This window comes from Leptonotus elevatus, chromosome 8, assembly GCF_054856555.1.
Source record: "Leptonotus elevatus isolate MCC_2025b chromosome 8, RoL_Lele_1.0, whole genome shotgun sequence".
Classification (NCBI taxonomy): Eukaryota; Metazoa; Chordata; class Actinopteri; order Syngnathiformes; family Syngnathidae; genus Leptonotus; species Leptonotus elevatus.
The window spans coordinates 6,801,115-6,823,172 of NC_141246.1; the positions used below are offsets into that span (position 1 = coordinate 6,801,115).

The 22,058-nt window shown below is 39.1% G+C and overlaps 2 protein-coding genes across 4 annotated transcripts; both read left to right on the plus strand.

Annotated features, from left to right (window-relative positions):
• Positions 1–1,225: 1,225 nt before the first annotated feature.
• LOC147169406 (arachidonate 12-lipoxygenase, 12R-type-like) lies at positions 1,226–7,329 on the plus strand. Of its 2 annotated transcripts, none has more exons than XM_086082540.1 (14): positions 1,226–1,366; positions 2,514–2,718; positions 2,808–2,889; positions 3,025–3,147; positions 3,267–3,370; positions 3,569–3,735; positions 3,883–4,026; positions 4,707–4,910; positions 5,015–5,101; positions 5,176–5,345; positions 5,820–5,941; positions 6,050–6,150; positions 6,223–6,393; positions 7,150–7,329. In XM_086082540.1, the coding sequence occupies exons 1-14, from the start codon at positions 1,226–1,228 to the stop codon at positions 7,327–7,329; spliced, it is 2,001 nt and encodes a 666-aa protein (XP_085938666.1). The 2 variants fall into 2 exon arrangements, with proteins under 2 accessions (XP_085938666.1, XP_085938667.1); XM_086082541.1 differs by having other exon boundaries at positions 3,267–3,346; positions 3,551–3,735.
• An 8,811-nt stretch (positions 7,330–16,140) lies between these two features.
• Positions 16,141–21,995, plus strand: LOC147169407 (polyunsaturated fatty acid lipoxygenase ALOX15B-like). Of its 2 annotated transcripts, XM_086082542.1 has the most exons (8): positions 16,141–16,318; positions 17,947–18,113; positions 18,428–18,514; positions 18,587–18,756; positions 19,580–19,701; positions 19,807–19,907; positions 19,976–20,146; positions 21,546–21,995. In XM_086082542.1, the coding sequence occupies exons 1-8, from the start codon at positions 16,285–16,287 to the stop codon at positions 21,723–21,725; spliced, it is 1,032 nt and encodes a 343-aa protein (XP_085938668.1). In that variant the 5' UTR covers positions 16,141–16,284; the 3' UTR covers positions 21,726–21,995. The 2 variants fall into 2 exon arrangements, with proteins under 2 accessions (XP_085938668.1, XP_085938669.1); XM_086082543.1 differs by lacking the exons at positions 16,141–16,318; positions 17,947–18,113 and adding an exon at positions 18,153–18,336.
• Positions 21,996–22,058: the final 63 nt, after the last annotated feature.

Sequence of the window (22,058 nt, forward strand, 5' to 3'; positions counted from 1 at the left end):
TCTTGTTGTGCTCTGTATCGACTTGAATACTTGCAGGGTAAGTGAAAAGCATGTGAAACCTTGTTTTTATTAAACGATGTATGTATTTGTTTGTTGCAAATAAAAGTTTAAATATCACAAGAATTTACAAATCTGACTATTTAACAATTAGTTCTTGCTTGACACTACTTGGACTTCATTCTTTCGTCGAAGTAGAATTGTGCCATAATGTGTGTGTGAACGATAGAGCATCACAGTTGGGTTGCTTTAATGTGGTTTCTCCATCGTCCATTTTAAAGTCGCCATCCAGGAAGACACAGCGCAAGAAAAGAAAGAAAGAAGAAGAAAATTAAAACTCGGCTAAACAAAACAAATGCCTGTAATGGAGGTTAATTGTTCAGTAGGTGAGTTCCATCTGTGTCCAATGGAAGTTTAAAAAAGGCAACCTGATGGACAGGTTTTTGTCATTGCTTTGTTGCCTTTTCAGACCGAACCAATGTTTTCATTTTATGATGTTGGCACTGCATATTTCACGTTATATTTTTAATCAAAGATTGTGCAAGGGCCGGCCGGTCATAAACTAATCTCTGTCTCGGATGCATGTAAATATTTTTTTTTTGTCATTTAAATTTTTTAACGTACAGTTTACTGGTTTTGCGCGTTAACTCAAAATGTAATGGAATGCTTTACACATATATATCTCAATCATGCTGATAACTGAAATACCTCACGATATAAATGGGTTTTTTTTGTACCCCCTCAAAGCTTTTCTTACATATTTGCTTTTAACATTTTTTCTTTTCTTTTTTTTACTCCTGTCATGAAAGCAAAGAGAAACTACCAGCTCTTACAGTTGAAAAGTTGTTGTTGCGTAACCTAATAGTTTTTTGGCAGGGAAGCCGTACAACAATGGTGGCAACAAACCTTATACAGGTGAACCTTGAACAAGTTTGAATCCTGGCTGAAGGGCTCAACAACCTGATGCTCATCAAACTCTTGGTTTTACCTTCCCCTTTGATCTCATCTGAGCTTTTGATCTAATTGGGAATGACCACATTTGCACTGGTCATTACTCCTACACGTCTAACATTCCTAATGAACCTGTCACAGGTACCTCCCTAATCGAAAACCTCTCATACCTCCCACTCCCCCATTCACAGTACATAAGAACCTGTTGTAGCTCGTTGTTTCTAGTTCAAAGAAGAAGCCCATTGCCCGTATTGGGATTTCTCATCGTCCTGTAATAATGGTGAACTATGAGGTGACCGTCTACCAAGGCAACCGATCTCACGCCGCCACCTCGAACAGCGTGCACATCAAGCTGGTGGGCACTGATGGCGAGAGTGACCGCACAAGGCTCAAGTCTATTGCCATCTTCACAGGATCAGTAAGTATATTACTATTTCGTGTGCTTGTTGGAGTTGTACTGAAAGTGCCAAAAGAAGATTGATTGCAAACCAAGGTCTCCACAAGAGCCATATTAAAACATGAAATGCATGATTTCAACTACAAAATGAATTTATTGTCAGTTGGAATTATTTAGAAGTTACGTTGCAATCAGTGTGTCAGCTAGAATTAAAACTTCCTTTCGGGACGTACTCACTTAAAAATGAATGAATGAAATAATAATAAAATAATAAAAATAAAATGCTGTAATTACTTAAATACAACACCCCATAGACAATATTTATTCTGAAAGGAAAATCAAGGTTCTCGAAAAAAAAAAATCTGTTGGGAGTTTACTTTTTAGCAAACAAATTTTCCAAGACATAATTTATACAAAATAATGTAACATAAATATAATGTGTGCAATTTAGCTATAGCATTAATCACCAAAATTAAGGTAAAAAAAAAACTGATTGCATTATTTATTTCTTGAAACATTCATATTGTTTTTGAAATATTTGTTCTTTTTTCACAGTAGCTAACTTAGTATTTCAACTTTCAATTGGCAAATCAGCAGCTGCTGTTGCTGTGACTTGTCAAATTGTCAAATATTTATATATAGATCCTGCTTTTTACCTGGAGGTTACTATATATATATATATATATATATATATATATATATAATTTTTTTTTTTCATGAGATGGCTTGAGAAGTCGAAATACTGCACACGTCTTATCGAATACCATATAAGGTCACGGTTTGGTGTCCAAATTTCAAACTATTTTTGAGGTTACGTAGGTTACAGATCCGCGACTGGCCATGCGATATGGACATGATCTGGTGGTACATTGGAGGCCGGATAGAGTGAGTTATCTTAGAATTCATCTCCACTGGCTCTTTGGTCAGAACTCTCTTCCCTCTTGTCCCAGCTCTTGCAATGACACAGCTGGATCTTTGTACCACAACAGTCACTTTGGCAGAACGGCAATCTAGGTTCACCATGCTTGTGCAAGGGCTTGGGTTTGTGTACCCAGACAGTTCTGCACTGACTGGAATGAAAAACACAAAATGACACAATTGTCCCGAAAAATACTTGTAATTGTGCATAAATTATTTCAAGAGACAACCCTTTCTGTCAATTTTCCAGGTAACAACTTATACTGTTTCCTGCCCAAATTCCCTTGGACAGCTGCTTATGATACAACTACACAAACAACCAATCATCGCTTTACCCAATGACGCTTGGTTCCCTGACAAGGTGGAAATCAAATCACCCGAGGATGACGTCTATACCTTTCCAGTGTACTGCTGGATCACTGACAGCGAGACTCATCTCTTCAGAGAGGGCAAAGGTGGGTTGTCATATGTGTGCTTGTCTGCTATTGAATACTTGATAGCGACAAATGATACTCATGCAATGTTTTTGGTTTTGCTCTAAAAGCTCTGAGGATCTTTGATGAAAGCCACCCTCTTGGTCAGCACGCGAGGCAGAAGGAGATGAGCCTGCGAAGTAGTTACTATGAGTGAGTGTCTTCACTGTGTACTGCATTTTCTTATTTATGTACATAATTATTTATTTTCAATACTGTATTTGCTTTTTTTTTTTTTTATATGGAAAACATTCTGTGTGAAATAACAATCTTTAAACCTCCCAATAGCTGGGATTTTTATGCCCCAGGTGTGCCCTACACAATTAAGGCAGATGGTCCTTCGACCCTGCCAGATGAGGTCCAGTTCTCCTACACCAAAACTATAGGGTTTACATTCACAGCGGCTTCAGGGTAAGAGCCCTCCAAATCTTACAGTATAATGGAACCAATGCTTTCAATGATGAAACTACTTTCTTTTAGTTACCATAGCTACTATTTCTTGCAAAAAAGCTGCCTGCTTTGTTTCCCAGGTTGGAGGAGCTTTATCGGAAAGGGCTGATTAACAACAAGAAAAATTGGGAACATCTTTACTTAATCGATGAAGTGTTCTGTAACAGAGACACACCCTTATTAGGTACTGAGGCCAAATGGCGTTTCCATCCTCACCAAGTGCTTAAGTGTTATTTGTCAAGTGTTTATAGGAGTCAGGATAAAAAAAAGAACATAAATAATGCATTAACACCAGCAAAGTAGTAACAGGAGTATTTCAATTATTAGTTTCTGTATTATTATTTTTGACAAATGTGCTGTAAAGTTTTATGTGTTTTGTCAGAACATGTCCACGAATACTGGGGTGAGAACTGGTTTTTTGCTTACCAGTTCCTAAATGGAGTCAATCCTACCTTGATTCAACGTTGCAAAACTCTGCCCAAGAACTTCCCTGTGACTGATGACATGGTCTTCATTCCCGGTGGCTCAAACCTTTCCAATGAGTTGGAGGTTCGGTTCACATTCTCGTTTTACGAAAAATTTGAATATAGCCTATAGAACCATTTTTTCAACAGCACATAAACACTGCATTGCACTATACAGTACAGTATGTAGTATCTACAATATAAGAATTCAGATTTGTTCGTTCCCAAACAGCAAGGCAACATTTACCTATGTGACTACAAGAACCTGGACGGAATGCCAGCAAACACCATAGAAGGGATGCAGCAGTACTTGATGGCGCCCCTTGTCTTGCTTCACAAAAGACAAGACGACAAGTTGATGCCAATTGCCATTCAGGTGACATTAGCTTAATCCAATGTACAAGTAAAATATTTTTAACTGTGAATGTCCCATAAACCTGCAAGCAAAGAGTGGATATTAGCTGTCCACTGAGCACTACCTGTTGAACAGATCTAACAGGTCCAAGCATTTCATGTGCGTGTTCTGGGAATGTTTGTCAGAGTTTCTCAACCGTTGATTATTCACCTCAAAGGTCCATTAGGAGGTGGGGTATATAGAGTTTGAATAGACTGCATTTTATTCTGTGTTTTCATTGCCAAAGCTGCTGATCGGCGATGTTGCGGCAAGATGGTTGAAGCATGCCCAAAGTGGGTCTCACAATTTTTCAACAATGTGTGTAGGTCAGGGACAGTACTTCTAGATTAGCAGACTGAAGCCGTGGTCCTCAAAGTCAAGAAGGTTTCTGGCTTGGCTGCCTGAAAATCTCTTCTCTGCTTTTTGCAAATGACGGCTTATGATGGCTTTATCAAAATGTGACCTTTAATATCTGCTGCGCCGGTTCACAGCTGGGTTTCAAATCAACACTTCAATGTGATGCCATGGTTTTCTGTTAGAAAGTGGATTAAATACGTGGAGACAAGTCTCAGTGCAGTGTAGCATCTGCAGTTACAAAATCCAACATACCATCCTTCTAAGGTCCATCCTTAATTTGAATATATTTGCTCCCCCTACCACAGCTGAAGCAGATTCCGGCTGAGGACAACCCCATCTTTTTCCCAACTGACTTTGTATATGACTGGCTGACGGCTAAGATTTTTGTGAGAAGTGCCGATTTCTCAGAGCACCAAATCAACGCCCACTTGCTGCGCACTCACCTGTTGGCTGAAGTTTTTGCGGTTTCACTGATGCGCAATTTGCCCATGGTGCATCCCTTGTACAAGGTAACAGGAACATCTTCTATCTGGTTTTAACCAAGTGATTTTATTCATCAAAACATATGTTGTCTCAAGATTTTGTTTCATGGTCCTTTCTTCTATCCTTTTAGCTCCTCATGCCCCACACTCGATACACTCTGCAGATAAATGTATTAGCTCGGGACAGTCTCATAGGACCCACTGGACTCTTCACCAAGGTAAAAGTCAACCTTTCCTTTCAGCATGACATTTAAGATACTCTGCTTACTTCATGCGTTCTACTATTCCTCAGTTTACAGCTTCTGGTGGAGAGGCTTTGAATAAGATCTTGGCCAGATCGCTGTCTTCGATCACCTACAGGTCCCTTTGCATCCCCGACGATATCGCTGATCGCGACATGCAGGACTTGCCTAACTTCTACTACAGAGATGATGGACTCAAACTGTGGAGCATCATGTTCAAGTATGACTTTTTGCATGAGAAATTATTGTTAACACCAATCTCTACAAATCTTTATAGTCAGGTGACACTTAGGTCAAGAATCATAATGGTACTCATTTTATGAACGAGAAAGTAGTCTTGTAACTGTTACAGGTCAAAGACTACACCACTCACTTATTAAAAGACTAACGCAGCACCAAATGAACCTTACATGAGCATGCACTAGCCGACAGAGGCAAAGGAAAAACTCTGAATTCTCTTGAGAGGAAACTTCGACCAAAGACTGGGGCACCCAATCTGCCTCTGCCGTTTGGTTTAGAGAGTAGAAAAGGAGGAAGGCACAGAGAGACAGAGAGAGACAGTCAGAGAGAGAGAGAGAAAGAGAGAGATACAGAGAAAGAGAGAGTATGGTTCTCTTCAATTACAGAGTCTGTAAGTATCAGTGAACATATTTAGCAGAATCGATGTCTCATGATACAAGTTGTCCCTCAAAAGATTTGTGCAGGGAGTGATACAACACTACTACAAAAATGATGGTGAGGTCCTACAAGACACAGAACTGCAGACTTGGATTGGGGAAATTTTTAAATACGGATTCCTTTCCCAACCACAAACAGGTGATATTTACAAAGAATAATGCTACATGAGTGCACATTTTATTCATCAGCAGCTCAAGGTTCTGAGAGTGATACAGTTCTCTCATGTTCTTTTTTTTTCCTTCCCAGGAATCCCTCAGAGTTTCAACACTGTGCCTGAACTGACCAAGTTTGTCACCATGGTGATGTTCACCAGCTCGTGCCAACATGCAGCCGTAAACAGCGGACAGGTGAATCCCTGTGATAAACAATAGAAACATCCTTCATATTAGTTCTGGTCTTATTGCAAACCCTCATTGCAGTTCGACTATTATGGCTGGATGCCCAACACCCCCGCCACCCTGCAGCGCGCTCCACCAACTGAAAAGGCGACAACAAGTGTGGCGACATTGCTAGAGATGTTGCCCCCGAAGAACGTGACCGTTCAGGGAATGGCCGCAGTCTGGCTGCTCAGCAAGCAGTCCTTAGACTTTGTAAGTACACCAAAGTTGACATGCCAAAAATTACGTTGATCCAAGTCTGGGTCGTGGGGGTTACCAGACTAAGGAGCAAAGGTTCAGATCCCCCTTTCTAATGCCCGCCTCCTTTAGTTCCAAGTTAGCTAGTTCAGTGTGTCGTAGCTCTGCATTGGTGTATGGCTGCCCTGGTGTACGGCTGCAGAAAGTCAGAGTCCTAAGTGTTTTAAGGGTGAAAATTTGTTGTATTGTCTTATATTTGTGATATTTGTGATTGTCTTGTCACTTCACTTCCACAAACAAAAGCTAGTGACCGTAAATGAGGGTAGGATCATCAATCTACCAGAAAATGATGATTAAACTGATCGTCTGTCCGATATTCTGAGAGCAAGACCCACAGAAAGGAAAGATCTCCTGCAAGGAGAACATGGAAGGCCAAAACCAAGATTTGAGGCCCAAATTAAAAAAAACTGTAATAGATGGGTTTGGCCTGGACATTCGATTGCATTAGATCCTATGTTCTACAAAGATAATGATCAGAACCGGTTGTAAAGGGATTGAACGGTCCATGATAGCAGGCCCCAAAATCCTGAAGAAACCCCTCATAACACTGCAAGGGACACAGTCACATGCCTAAGGTCAAACCTAAGGAGCACATAGAAAATACTCCATTATCTGTCTGACAGCATAGAGCTGCTCAAGTAACTAAAATCAAAAGATAATTTGTTGATGAGAGAACTATTATATATTCATGTATATTCTTTGTGTCGACAGGTCCCCCTCGGCCACTACCCCGACGCCTATTACACTGAAGAGACTCCCCTCCAGTTGCAAAGGGATTTTAAAGCTGACCTTGACATGTTGTCGATTGCGATCAACAACAGAAACACAAATCTGAAAGTCCCTTACACTTATCTGGACCCAAAGAAAATTGAGAACAGTGTGGCCATCTAAACATTGGAAAATCACAATCAAGGAGGAGGATGCCATGATTGGGAAATGTTTGCGTTTTGAGTGTTCATGAATAGTAGTATTCAACATATTTTTAAATAAAGTATCACAGGGAACCTCTAAGATTAATCACAATTTGTCCCGTAAGGCTGGTTGCAGGCCAAGCAAGCAAAAAAGTGAAAGCATGTGAAGTCTTGTTTCTTGTTTAAATATCACAAGAATTTAGAAATCTGACAATTTAACAATTAGTTTTTGCTTGACATCATTTGAAGTTCCATCTTCAGTCAAAGTAAGTTTTTGTTGTCTCACAGATTTGAATCCTGGTTGGAAGGATCAACAAGCTGATGCCCATCAAACTCATGACTTTACCTTTACCCCTCTTATCTGACTCGAGCTGTTTTGAGAAAGACCGCACAAATATTCAGGGAATTTTTTGATAGCGTTGATAAAAAAAAAAAATATTGGACCCAGTCCTATAATGCTATGCGTGTTGCTACTGGTTCAGTACAACCGCTGAAAATTTAAGTCAGCATACAGTTGTTGAGGGTCTTCTGCCTAGATTTAGTTATAACTGTTTAGATTTAGTCATAACTGCTTTAATTTCCTCAGTAGAGCTGGGTGAGTGTTTAAATTATGTTTGGGGGAGCCTCCTCTATTTTCACAACAATGGGCCATTTGTCTGTGGTTGAAGTCTAATCTTATGCTAGGTGACGTCAGGTCTGAGACCTACTATATTTCCACATCAAAGGGCCATTTGTCAATGTGTATTGAATGATGTCTGTCTTAGCTGAGGGCTGAGGGCTGGGGTTTGGGGGCTGTTTCCTGAAGATTTGGGGGTTTTATGATACTGCTTTTTCAGATAGTATAAGAATGCTGGGAGTCTGCTGTAACGACACACTTGCGAGAGGACTGCAGCCATTTGTCTGTAAACTTGCTTGTGTCCGGAATATTCTGTAGAAATAAAAGCTTTGAAGTGACTGTCCACCGATCTCCAGCCTGCATTCGGATAACCAACATTCTCACTACCCGAAAGAAAACGAACGCGCGGAAGGCAAAGAGTGTTTTCCAACAAGTACACATCAAAAGTTGCACAAATATCCAAAGTTTGAACCCGTGTCGAGACAGAGTCGTGTAAAGTAGTGATCATCGCGAGAACAACGACCTCAAAAATGCCGGAACCAATAAGAGTAAAGAAGATGCAACACCCAACCAGTAACAATAAACAAGTGAATTTCTTTTTGCATTTGTGGGCAGTACCTTTGCATTTTCTTGTGCACGCCTGCTAATATGCATGCCCAAATAAACTGAAAGTGAGCTCAGACACATCAACACCAAACTTTTGGATTTTGGGTGTTAACACTCTCAACACACAAATTCCTCTATTTTCATGTTTATGACTCGTCAAAGAAGCGATTGCGCCAGTAATCACGGAAAATGCATTATAACATATCAGGTTTACAGCATATCAAAAACTGTGATTTATAACGGGAGTCAATGAGCCAAAATCGGGCATTATTACAAGAATTTCGAGTGAATCTCTCCCTCCTATTTGCAATAATTATAAATTGCAGCATGGCGCCAATTTGAACTTCTGCATTTTTTAACAATCCTGGTGAAATGTCAGGACCCGAGTGTATTTTTTTCAAATACTTTTTCTTTGATGAAACACAGAAAAACATAAAAATGCCAGAAAATGGACAAATAACACAACCGGTTAAGCTGGTGGGCACAGAAGGCGAGAGTGACCGCACGTGGCTGAGGTCTTTGGTCATCTTCAGAGGAGCGGTACGTGTGGGAAAAATAAATCATTACGTTGAAGCAACTTTTTCCTGGTCCTGGGAGTTAAACAGAACAATGCCATTGAATGATCCTTTTGTGTATTCATTACAATAAAAGTACTAATTCAATATGATAGGAGTGAAGTAAAAAAAAAAAAAAAAATAGACCGTATAGCATACTTAAATAAATGTATTTTTTTCCCATATTTTAATTAATGCATTATGCTCTTTTCATGCATGAATTGTATTTAATAAAGAGTGCATGCTTAGTTTTGGTTGAGGTACTGTGCTATGCTTGTATGTTATTGTGGTTCATTTTGGGAGGTGAAATTGTCCCTCCCATGTTTTGTTCCTACTTCAATCAGGTTAGGTAAAGTAATGCACCTCTGGGTATGATGCAATAACCTTCTGAACCTTTTTCAAATTTGGATTCTTTCTTTAAGCACTATGTTACTTGTTTTTGTTTTACCAGCCTGTCTTTAATAGAGCCATGTGATGCATTTTTCATAAATTAGAACAGTTCTAAGGTGTCTTACAAAATGTCTGCTGTTGCATCCGCCGCCGGTCACGGCTCATGTTACACCTTCATTGGAACTGGCAAGAGCACTTTTGACTGATTTAATAAGGACATCAGTGCAAATTGGGCAACCCCGAGCTGCTTTGGCCGCATTAAGGGACATATATCATGATGTTTGCACAGACTTAGGGTTTCTGTACCCTGATAGAGGCCAGATCTAGACACATCTACCAAAGCACCACACACACAACAAGATCTAGGTCTCGTGTTGACCGGTCATACCTAAAACTGCATCTGATTGCCACTGCAGTTACACAAAGTTGATGTATCCTCTTCCACTGAATCTGGACCTGTTTATTATTTATAGGAGATGTAGTATTTGGTGGTAGTGTTAATTTGATCAACCATTTGTTAAATTTTGTCTCAGTTTTAGTCTAATTGCGCTTGTTAGTTTACTCAACCTCATCTTTTACCTCATCTCATTTCTATTTAGTCAAGTAGAAATAGAAACCATATTTGTCTAATTTTAGTCAGGATAATCATTTTGGCCATTTACATTTTTTTTAAATTATGTGTGGCATATAATTTTATTTTATTTGATTGCGATGAATTGTTTTATTTAATTTTAGTTTTTAGTTTGCAATCATGTGTAGTTGCCCAGGTGATTTGTGTTGAAGTGATGTGACTCCTCCAGCCATTTTAAGCAGCATTAGAAGTTAATATTTTGTCTAGAATTAATTTGATGACTTCATTATTTTTCATGTACATTTAATACCTTTAAAAAACACATTTTGCCACTTGCTGTTGACTGAAAATGACATCACAGGTGATCAGGAAACTGGCAACGACCAATCTCAGCTCACCTGTTTTCTGAGTTTGGTCATGTGACGGCAGCAAACAGCCATGATTGATCATTAACTGTTTCCTGAGCAAGCGTGATGTCATCTTTTGTTTATGCTCCTTTGAAATGAACGTAACAGAACAGTGGCACAAGAACATAACGGTACACCTAATATTTTCAACATATGGCATGCTGCTGCGTCTCTTTGAATTTTTTTCTTTCTTTTTTTTCTTTCTTTTTTTTCTTCCCATATCTGCACTCGCCTTTGCAGATGTGTTCCCACTGCACAAGATCTTCCACCTGTGGGACACGCTGCTGCCGGGGAACTCGTCGTTCCCTTTGTGCATCGGCATGGCCATATTGCAGCAGCTCAGGGACCGCCTTCTTGCTTCAATGAGTGCATCCTGCTGTTCTCTGACCTACCAGGTGACCCTTAACGTATGCATTACAGCAGTGGTTTTCAAACTTTTTACACCATGTAGCACCCGAAAAAACGTACCAATGCAAAATGAGTTAATTGCACAAAAACAGTGAAATACAATTTACAGATTAGGCTGTGATTCTTAGGCATGCCACTAGAGGGAGCCCGCATAACATTCGTGACTAGTGATGGTAAAATGAAGCTTCACGAACCACTTGTGATGTTTTTTTTTTTTTACTCCTCGAGATGGTGCTCTTGGTAGGGCTGCTCCTCTGGGATGCTCGATTATGAAGAAAATATTCGATTATAATGATAATAATTGAAATCGCAATTAGGACGGTCATTTATTTTTGGGCACAAAACGAGAAAAGGTTTAAACGTAAAATTTTTTAAGGCAAATAAAATTATTTGAAACGCTATAATTATGCAAGTTCCTTTTGGATTAAACAAAATATATTACATTTGTTATTTTAAAATAAAGGTGCAAATGTATAAATGTAAACAACTCTAAATTAGTATTCATAATTTTTAGGTTTTTTACGATTATGCTGATTTAGTGTAATAATTGAAATTGTAATTTAGTTTTGATTAATTGCACAGCCCTAGCTCTTGCAATTGAAATTGATTAAATTTCCACTGTATTGAAATTGATTACCGAAAAATGTTTTTTTGGCCATACTAAAATAGTGTGAAGTTGCACATCCACAACAATAGGTGGCAGTGGCGCTCTCATTGTTTTAGAGTGCGCAAAGAGTATTACCTTCCCTCCAGAGGTGTACTATTTATAGTAACAAAAAAATTATTGAGAAGGCAGTACTGACCCACACACGTTCTGCTTGAGCCAACCTGGAGTCCTAATACTATTATTATCAAGTTTTGTCAAACCGCCCTGAATTTCACACTTGAACCCAACTTTAAGTCAAAGTTCATCTATAAAACCACTGCAAGCACTGGCATCCCTCCTCCGTAAAATCCGTCTCCTTATCTGCTACTGCAAGTTCAGTGTGCATCTGTGGAAATGAGATGCAACCAGGCTGCCCCAGGCACCAAAACACTCCAGTTAAAGCGACATTATATGGACAAAAGTTTTTAGACAGCTGGCTATTACTGCACAGTACTTGGCTCAGTTTGGGGGAGGCGCTATTATTTCAAGAACTCAGACAGCTTAGGTGCTGCAGTATTTTTCTTCACAGTCTTCACTTTGCTTCCTTGAGTCTCTTCTAAGCGTGGCTAACAACATGCAAGAACCAAATGTCATGAAGTAAATACAAGAGACATTCTCTCTCCTCTATTGTTATTGTTTGTTTATTTATCACTAAGACTGACATATGTGCTGTGGTTTCCACTGGTAATATTACACCACAAGTTGACGCTGTTACCTACGGGCTTTTCGGTTAGCGCTCTCTTTTTGTAGCACTCGCACGACACAAACACATACGATTTGCACAGAGTGACCATGTGGCATTCAGAATGTACAAAATGCTCGGGGGATAACTTCCCTTGTAAAGTTCTTGCTTTGGCAAATGCTTTTACTACCTGACGTGCATATGCAAGGAATGAGGGCATGGCAGAGGCAGTTCTCCTTATAAAGGTCAAATATGTCAGGCAAATGCTCCTTTTGCCAAGTTTTCTCTAGAGCCCTTGCCAGCTAGTTAATATCTAAAGCGGCCAGCCTCTTTATTGCTGCTTCAGACCTGAGGAAAAACAATGCAGGAGCTGATGCTTTTGCTAAACGCTTTAAGGAGTTAAGTCGAGAAAATTCACATTGAGGGACATCATCGTTTTAGCGCATGTGTTCATAAACAGCAATGGAGGAAGGAATCAGAAAGTCGCATTTTCTATTTTGCGTTTGTTTTAAGGTTTAGTGCACACTCTGTTGTGGAGCTTCAATAAAACAATGTCAAACAAAAAGAACAGAAAAGATTGCAGCGCAGTATGCATTCAAGCTTAAAGACTAAGTCACACCAGGTTGTGTGAGTGCAGGAGGTCCCAAAATTATCAGCATAGCCGAACAACCAGAAATTGCCTTTTTAGTGTGCATTATGCAATAAAGGGGAGAAAATTACTCCTAGTGATCACAAGCTTACAAGTGATAACAGTTCCATGGAACAGTGCATGCAAAAATACTTTTTAATAATGAGCCAAGTGTTATCTCACTCTGTCTAAGACAATATCTGATGGCGTGTGGCAGCAGAATTCTCGTGAATTCATCGCAAAGCAAAGTCACAACTTTTGGTCACAACTATATTAGAGATAGACTGCTATGGGTTTTTTCAGGGCCGATACCGATGCAGATTATTAGTAGTCAACGAGGCCGATAACCGATATTTGAAGACGATATTCATTTTCAGTAAGACATAATATTGCCGTCAAAATTGTTTAAAATACAAATGCCAATCTTGACTTTGTTGTAGTGTCTTTAACATTAATACTTATTGAACAACTTTTCAAACTTTTCAAAATGTTTAAAAAAAACAAACTTATAATAAAATGTTCAGGGAGCTCTCAGTGTTATCAACATTCCTTTCAGCACGGCGTTCGGCACCGATGACGAGGTGCTGCAATGTCCTACGACAGGAGCCCTCCAGAACTACAAAGGACGGGTTGTTGTCGTCATCGGCCACGCTATGAAAAGCGCTTCTGTGGTAAGGACGCATTTACAAAAGCACACGGTCCGGCAAAGAATTTTATACATAATTGGTAGTAACTGTTTTTTTTCACAAAACTGGAAATAAACTATTTTGAATGAATAAGGGAGGTCATTCCAAAATTCAATCCGCAGATGTTATTTTCTTATGTGGTAATGAAAGTCAAATGACTTAATATTAGCTTAATCATATTAATAAGTACATTTCCTGGATATTATAAAAGTATGACATCAATTGTGGGTTTCCTGCATGTATCATACCAGCAATTGTGTCACAAAATAGATGCATACTTTAGATTGCCTAATGATGATGGAACATCATCCAAATTCCTTTGTTTTCAATGGAATAAATTTGCCTTAACTAAGTTGGGAAAAACAAAACAAATGTGGAAAACGTGCCCTTATTTCATGTTAGAAAAAATAAGCTTTCCGAGCCTTTGAAGATACTGCCCAATAGTAAATTGTATTTAATCCGAGTTGTGTGACAGACTGATGGGGTTTGCTAAAATCATTCAATTCTACCGTCCCCTGAAATGAAATTGTTAATACATATCATCAGTGCTAGTTCAGTTTTTCATGTTTTCTGAAAAAAATGACTTATTTTAGGATGGCAAGATTTTCTTTTTTTCCTTAGTTCACAGATCGTTGAGTTTCAAGGTTAACAGGCTACATTTTGGCCACATACAGGAGTTTATAACAAGCTGTTCTTTAAAATAACTTCAGATCTTTCATTGCAAGCCAATTAAAAGTAGATTTTCATCGACAATACACTCCCATCCCTAGAACTATTTACTGTCCCATTGACTCCCATTACAACATGCATTTTTCAATATGCTATAATCCTGATATGTTATAATGCTTTTCTCATTCCCACGGGTTTGCATCCTAGACGGAGGGATCAACAAGCTGAAGCCCACAGGACTCCTGACTGTCCCTTCCCCTCAGATCTGAGCCCAAGCGGTTGAGTCAAATGGAAAAGACTATGTACATATTCTTTGTGTGTGTTTTTTCTGATACCATCATGAAGGAATAAACAAAACTAATTTAAAAAATGTGCACGTCTCTTGCGTTAGCTAGCATTAAACAGTCCCACCATATATTTTTTAATATATTAAGTAACATAAAAACTAGTAATTATACACTCATCAGCCGCTGCAATTTGATGATACAAATAATAATCAAAACTGTAGTTGAATGGAGCAGTTGGGTTGCCATCACACCTTGATGTCTGACCTGAATGATTTTTTTTTGTCCAAGATTGTTTTAGACTCAGTTGCAAAAAAAAGTCAACCCTCAGATGTCACAGTTAATTTATATTTTGCCTTAGCTTCAATACTGTTTCCAAAACAGCCCACATACTGAGACATAACCAGATAGAGGGTCAAACCGCACAAAAGGGTGTAAAGTAGGGATGAAACCGTTTCTTGAGAAACGGCAATCTTGCTACACTAAAACACCAAGTAACTCTTGCGATGGGTAAATCTCAATAACGCCAGCAGCAAAAGTTGAGAAATGCTGCTGCTTTTGTTGCGTGATCTTGTTGGGCCATTACCTGGAAGGGATGCCGTATGACAATCATCTCTGTTCTTTCTATTTCCTCCTGGTCCACCCCACACCTTATCAAGATGAACTTCCCACAGGATTCAATATCCAGTTTGGAAAGACTGCATACACTTTATTTTTTTTTAAATAGCATCGGTAAAAATGACTGGACCCAGTCCCAGAAAAATGCTGTACAGTACTGTATACATCAAGGAAAAATCGTACAAAAAAAAACTCGACCAGTCTTGATCAGAAATTCTGAGTCCGTCTATCGAGACAAGGCCGACTAAAAATTCCTTCAATTCCGAGACAAGACCGAGACCCTTAAAAAATGGTCTTGGGACCAGCCTCGAGACCAAGACTGATCTCGAGAACGCTCACAAAGAATTTCGCCAGACATTCACCAACAGTTTTAATGGTCACAAACCGTTTTACTTGCCGCCAAGGAATTTTGATCATGTTCTATCAAGGTCCTCACTTTGAGCAATTTGAAGGTAGAAAAGCATTGTAAAAGGTGAAAGCATTCAGTAATCCCTGTTCCACTTAAGTGTCACAAATAAAATGTACAATGCCTGTTATTTTGGGCGGGAAAAATGACCCCGTTTAATAAGATTTCCCCCCGTTGCATATCACCATGGTTGTTCTGCGTCCTTCATTTTTGATTGCTTCTAATTCGTTGATCAAAAGATAATCTGAACAAATCACATTCTTTATTTGACCAAATTGTTACTTTACGATTATATCGGGTGATCACATCTGACGTAATCATGCAGTTGTGCAAAAAGGAATATCGTCATTAACATGATGCACCAGATGAGTCCGATTCTTGAGTGCCTTACTGTACTGCATCTGCATTTACTGTTAATGGGATTTAAATGTGGAAGTGCTTAGCTTGCAAATTACAATTTCACAACCTTGCACCCACCGGTCGTTGCGCAGATACATCAGACAATAAAAAAAAAATAAAAACCACTCACTCACTCAGTCACTGGTACCTCCCACTAACAACCATACATAATATATAAGAAACTTGTGGCCGGTTCTCTCTACTTGAATGAGAAATCTAATTTCCCGTATTAGTATTCCTCATCATTCAGTAGTAGAGATGGTGAACTATAAGGTGACCGTCGACACAGGCAACCGAAATCACGCAGACACGGTGAACAACGTGCACATCGAGCTGGTGGGCACAGATGGCAAGAGCAACCGCACATGGCTCAAGTCTTTGATCACCTCCAGAGGATCAGTAAGTACAGTAAATCACTATTTTTATTTTGTGTTGTCATTTGAGTTTGTACTTAAAGTGCCAAAAGCTGATTGGTTGCCAACCAAGGTCCCCTCAAGGCACCATATGACACTTGGGCAAAGCCACCATTAGTAAATTTAACCAAGACACATCTACAAAACTTTATCTAAAGCAAAACTAACAGAAAATGACACAACTTGTACTGTTTCCTGCCCAAACTCCCTTGGAAGGTTGTTGTTGTTTGTTTTTTTGCTATGTAAAATCTGCCTGCTTTTTTCCCAGGTTAGTTGAGCTTAACATAAAAGGGCTGGCTGACAACCAAGAAAATTGGAAAAATCTTGATGATATCAATGATGTGTTCCATAACAAAGACACACCCTTATCAGGTAGCTGACCGAGGCCTAAAAGTGTTTTAAGTGTTGTTCGTCAAGTGTTTCTAAGAGTCAAGAGCAAATAAAAGAAGGCATTAATACCAGCAAAGTAGTAACTGTAGTATTTAACAGAGGTGGGCATTCCGTCAATATTGACGGAAGGTTTGTCAATAACGAACACCTCTTTAGTTGGAGGTAAACAAATGACAGGAAATTTACTTAAGCATTGCCGCAAGTGGGTTTTTGTCCGTCAATGACCATTTGCGCTCACAAATGACAATTATAATGTGGTTTGGCTTAAAATATTGGCAGATTGCAAATGACAGAAGGATGGACACTCAAAATTTATATTAATTGATGTGCCAAACTCTGGCATTTCAATTATTATTATTTTTTATCATTATTAGTTCTTTCAAGCAAGTTCTTTAATTAATTGCACAATTTTTCATAATTAATCGCGATTAGTCGCATTTTTCTACGCAGCTTGAAATACATATTTAAATGAGTAAAATTTTGGAATTGATGTAAAAATCATCAAATAGAAAATATATTTAAAATGATAAAGACTGTTTTGTGTGGTTTTTTTAATGAAAAAAAAATGTGTTCAAATAGGAATGTACAAAAGTTTATACAAAGTAGGCGTCTCCTTTATGTTTGTGATTTTCATTGGAGCTGGTAAGCATTTGATAGATGGCGTTGGAAAGTTACGTTTATATTTTGATCATTATTTTGTACCTTTTTTTTTTTCTTCCTCTTTTTACGGCAAAATAAAAACTATTAAAAAAAGAAAAGAAAATATATTTCAAATCAAAGACTGGCTTCATTTCATCCTTTGATACAATTGTTTTTTTCACAACTGTTGAACTAAACAATAAAAACTAACTGAGCTTTAAAGACGTCTTTCTAATATTCTTCTCATAGAAACAATTCTCAAAACGCCTTGCTTGCAGATTTAGGCCTGCCTACGAGCGCTACAATCCAGCAGCGTTGATTTACGAGAACCCCATAGGTATTGAGTTGAGTAGGGTATTTTGCTCTGAGATGATACACCAAAGACGTTCAACTAAGATGCTATTTGGATTTGGCTTTGCAAAGTTCGCAAATTACTTTTGATTTCTCCAACAAGTGACAAGCAAGTACAACTGAAAGTAAAATGACCTATTTTGTCTAAATGAATCTCCAGAGTCAACGCTTTAACTTTGACAGTTCTATTTTATCTTACTACAAGGTGCTTTAAACGTTTATTCCTTTTGTCAGATTACGTCCAAGAACACTGGAAGGAGGACTGGTTATTTGCATACCAGTTCCTAAATGGAGTCAATCCCACCTTGATTCAACGTATCAAAACTCTGCCCGAGAATTTCCCCGTGACTGATGACATGGTCTCCATTCCCGGTTTCTCAAACTTGTACAATGAGATGAAGGTAACAGTTTGTTTCACATTCTTCTCACAATCGTTTTAATTGAGATTTGAATATTCAGAGCTGTTTTTTTAACAACACAAAAACTCGGCTTTGCATTTGACTATACAGTATGTAGTACAGACAATATAAGCATTCATATTTGTTTGCCGTCAAACACCTCCTGGCGGAGATTTTTGCAGTGTCACTGCTGCGCAACTTGTCCATGGTGCATCCACTGTACAAGGTAACAGGGGCTTTCACAACTAACAAAGTGTCAATCAAGACATTTGTTATCTCAAAATGTTGTTTTATGATCCTTCCTTCTATCCCTTTAGCTCCTCATACCCCACACTCGATACACTCTGCAGATCAATGAATTAGCTCGGGACCAGCTCATAGGACCCACTGGATTCTTCAACAATGTAAATATCTATCTTTGTTTTCTACATGACAGTTTACATCATCATCATCATCATCATCACACTATTCCTCAGTTTACAGCTTCTGGTGGAGAGGCTTTGACGAAGATCTTGGCCAGATCGCTGTCTTCGATCACCTACAGGTCCCTTTGCATCCCCGACGATATCGCTGATCGCGACATGCAGGACGTGCCTAACTTTTACTACAGAGATGATGGACTCCAACTGTGGAACATCATTTTCAAGTACGACTTTTTTGCACGAGTTCTGCCTCTGTTGTAGTTTTGCAAAGTCTGAGGACCACAAGTGAATTTGTGTTTGTGAGATTATACTTTAGTACTTTGTAGATCAACAGAATTCCTCTGATTTGCGTTTGTGGTCTTGTCAAATGCTTGGTTGGCCACTTGGCAGAATTCATAATTGTCCAATACAACCATAAACTGATAATCAAAAGAGATACACCGAATAGGCTATGCCGAAGAAAGTACACAACCCCAATCCCGATATGTGTCATCTTGAAGAATAAATACATGAAATGAATATATGGTTACACTTAAAGTGGAAGTCAACTTTAAACATGTATTGACAGTAATATGTTATATTTGACATCACTCGTTTAAACATGACATTCTGGTTAAGATTATTACATTTGTGGAATATGAGCTATGAAGCAAAATCCAGCCGTTTTCATCCATCTCAACTTGACACTTGCTGTCGACTGAAGATGACATCAATGTTGCTCAGGCAACAACCAATCAGAGCTCACCTGTTTTCTGAGGTTGCGCTGTGATTTGTTGTTACCTGAGACCTGAGCAACATTGATGTCATCTTCAGTCGACAGCAAGTAGCAAAATGGCCGCCCCCTGCGATGAATTAGACCGGCTGCATAACTCATATTTCACTAATGCAATATTAAACAGAATACCATATTTAGACTAGTGGGGCTGCATAGAACATATTCTTGCCCCCCCCCCCCCCCAAAGGTTTAACTTCCCCTTTAAGAGTCTAAGTATCAGTGACGATATTTAGCAAAATGGATGGGTCATGATACAATTTGTCTCTCAAAAGATTTGTGCAGGGAGTGATACAGTACTACTACAAAAGTGACGACGAGGTCCAGCAAGACTCAGAAGTGCAGACTTGGATCAGGGACATTTTTCGATATGGATTACTTTCCCAGCCACAAACAGGTGATCTTTATAGAGAATGATGCGTCACGTTGGGTGCACATTTTACTCACCAGCATCCACTCAGTAGCTGAAAGTATCATTTTCTCACGTTCTTTTCTTTGCCAGGAATCCCTCAGAGTTTCACCACAGTGCCTGAATTGACCAAGTTTGTCACCATGGTGATATTCACCAGCTCATGCCAACACGCAGCCGTAAACAGCGGACAGGTGAATCCCTGTGATAAACAAGTGTTTCTTTGTATTACTTCTGGTCTTACTGCAAACCCTCATTGCAGTATGACTATGGTGGCTGGATGCCCAACAACCCCGCAACCATGCAGCGTCCTCCACCGACGAAAAAGGGAACAACAAGCGAGGCCACAATGCTAGAGACGTTGCCTCCTATCAACGTCACAGCTGAGACAATGGCCATACTCTGGTTGCTTAGCAGAAAGTCCTCAGACTTTGTAAGTACATCGAACACGACGTGGCAAAAATTTAGTGGGGAAAAACAAACAGGGTCTGGGTCTAAGTAGCAAAGCTCAGATTCCCCTCTCTCAAGCCGACTCCTTTAGTTCCAAGTTAGCCAGTTCAGTATCCTTGTCCTTGTCCAGTTGCAGAAAATCAGTAAACAAACAACCATTCACATTGACAACTATGGACAAGTTTGAGTCTTCAGTAAACTTAAAATGCTTGTTTGTGAAATATGAGAGGGAGCCGGAGTACCAGGAAAGATCTTTCCTAAACATAAAAGTTTATATTGTTCCCTAAACGTTGAGGGAATGATATGCTTCAAGTTTTCCCTTAGTTGCGTCTTTTTTTATTTATCTAGCACAGCATTATTAATTATTAACATCATTAAGCACAACATGTACTTATAATATTTAGAAATAATAGATATTGCAGTTTTATAGTAGCGTTAGCCGCTTAATTTAGCAAGATAGTTGGAGAGTAGAGAAAACAAGCGTCACCTGGCGCTGTGCAAATGTACGCACTACAAGAATCCTTACAAGACAGGACAGCATTTCTAGGATGGCTATAGGTGGTTAAGCATGCAGTTTATACCAGTGCACAGCACATGAGTAGGTTCAAGCCCTGCTTCTGGCAAATTTTTTTTGTCTTTAAATGTATTTATTAAAAAATATATATACATATACAATAAGTAAGTTGTACAACCAAAAGTTTTAAAGTTTGTGTGGAGGGTAAATAAAAAGAGAACATTTAGAGAATGTTAAAAACAAAACAAAAAAGCAACCAAGGAGTAACCAAAATTCCTCTGGGGAAGGTTACTGTGGTTGGCTGGGGATCCCCTGCAAGCAAAACCGTAGAACTGTCAGGCAGACATGCTAATCCATGGGTGTCCAAGCTCGGTCCTGGAGAGCCGGTGTCCCTGCTCCAACACACCTGTTCCAATCAACAGGATTGTTATCAGGCTTAGGCAGAGCTTGTTGATGAGCTTCAAGTGTGTTGGAGAAGAGAAACATCTAAAACTTGCGGGACTACCGGCCCTTGAGGACTGAGTTTGGACACCACTGTGCTAATCTGTAGTCCGCTATGCTGTTTAGGAATTCTAGAAGTCTATGATCTGAACCAGTGTAGGATTCCACTGAGCAGTAGTTTGACTTACAATGCAATCACAACTCTTACTCCAATTCTAAAGGGATTGAACGGTCCGTGAAAGCAGGTCCCATATTCCTGAAGACACGGTCATGTTTTTTCCAAGCCTAAGGAGCACATGAGGACTGGTTGCGAAAAACACTCCTGTATCTGTCTGCCAGCCTACAGCTCGTCAAGTCTCTAAAATCAAAAGATAATTGGTTGATAACACAATGATTGTATATTCACGGATGTTCTTTGTGTCAACAGGTCCCCCTTGGACACTGCAACGAGGACCATTACACCGAGGCGACACCGCGTCAGTTGCAAATGGATTTTAAAGCGGAGCTTGACATGTTGGCGAATACGATCAACAACAGAAACAAAAGTCTGGAAATCCCTTACACTTATCTGGATCCTAAAAAGGCTGAGAACAGTGTGGCCATTTAAACATCGGAAAGTTACAATCAGAAAGGAAGGTGTCATGAATTGCAAATGTTTGTGTTTTGAGTATATCCAGTATTTATGAGTAGCAATATCAATATATTTTAAATAAAGTAACACAGGGCACCTCTAAAGTTAATCACAATTTGTTTCATGAGGCTGGTTGACTTTTCCAACAATAAACAAAAGAGGAAGGACTTGTTAGTTACCTGTGAGTCAAATATATATATTTTTTCTTGTTGTGCTCTGTATCGACTTGAATACTTGCAGGGTAAGTGAAAAGCATGTGAAACCTTGTTTTTATTAAACAATGTATTTGTTTGTTGCAAATAAAAGTTT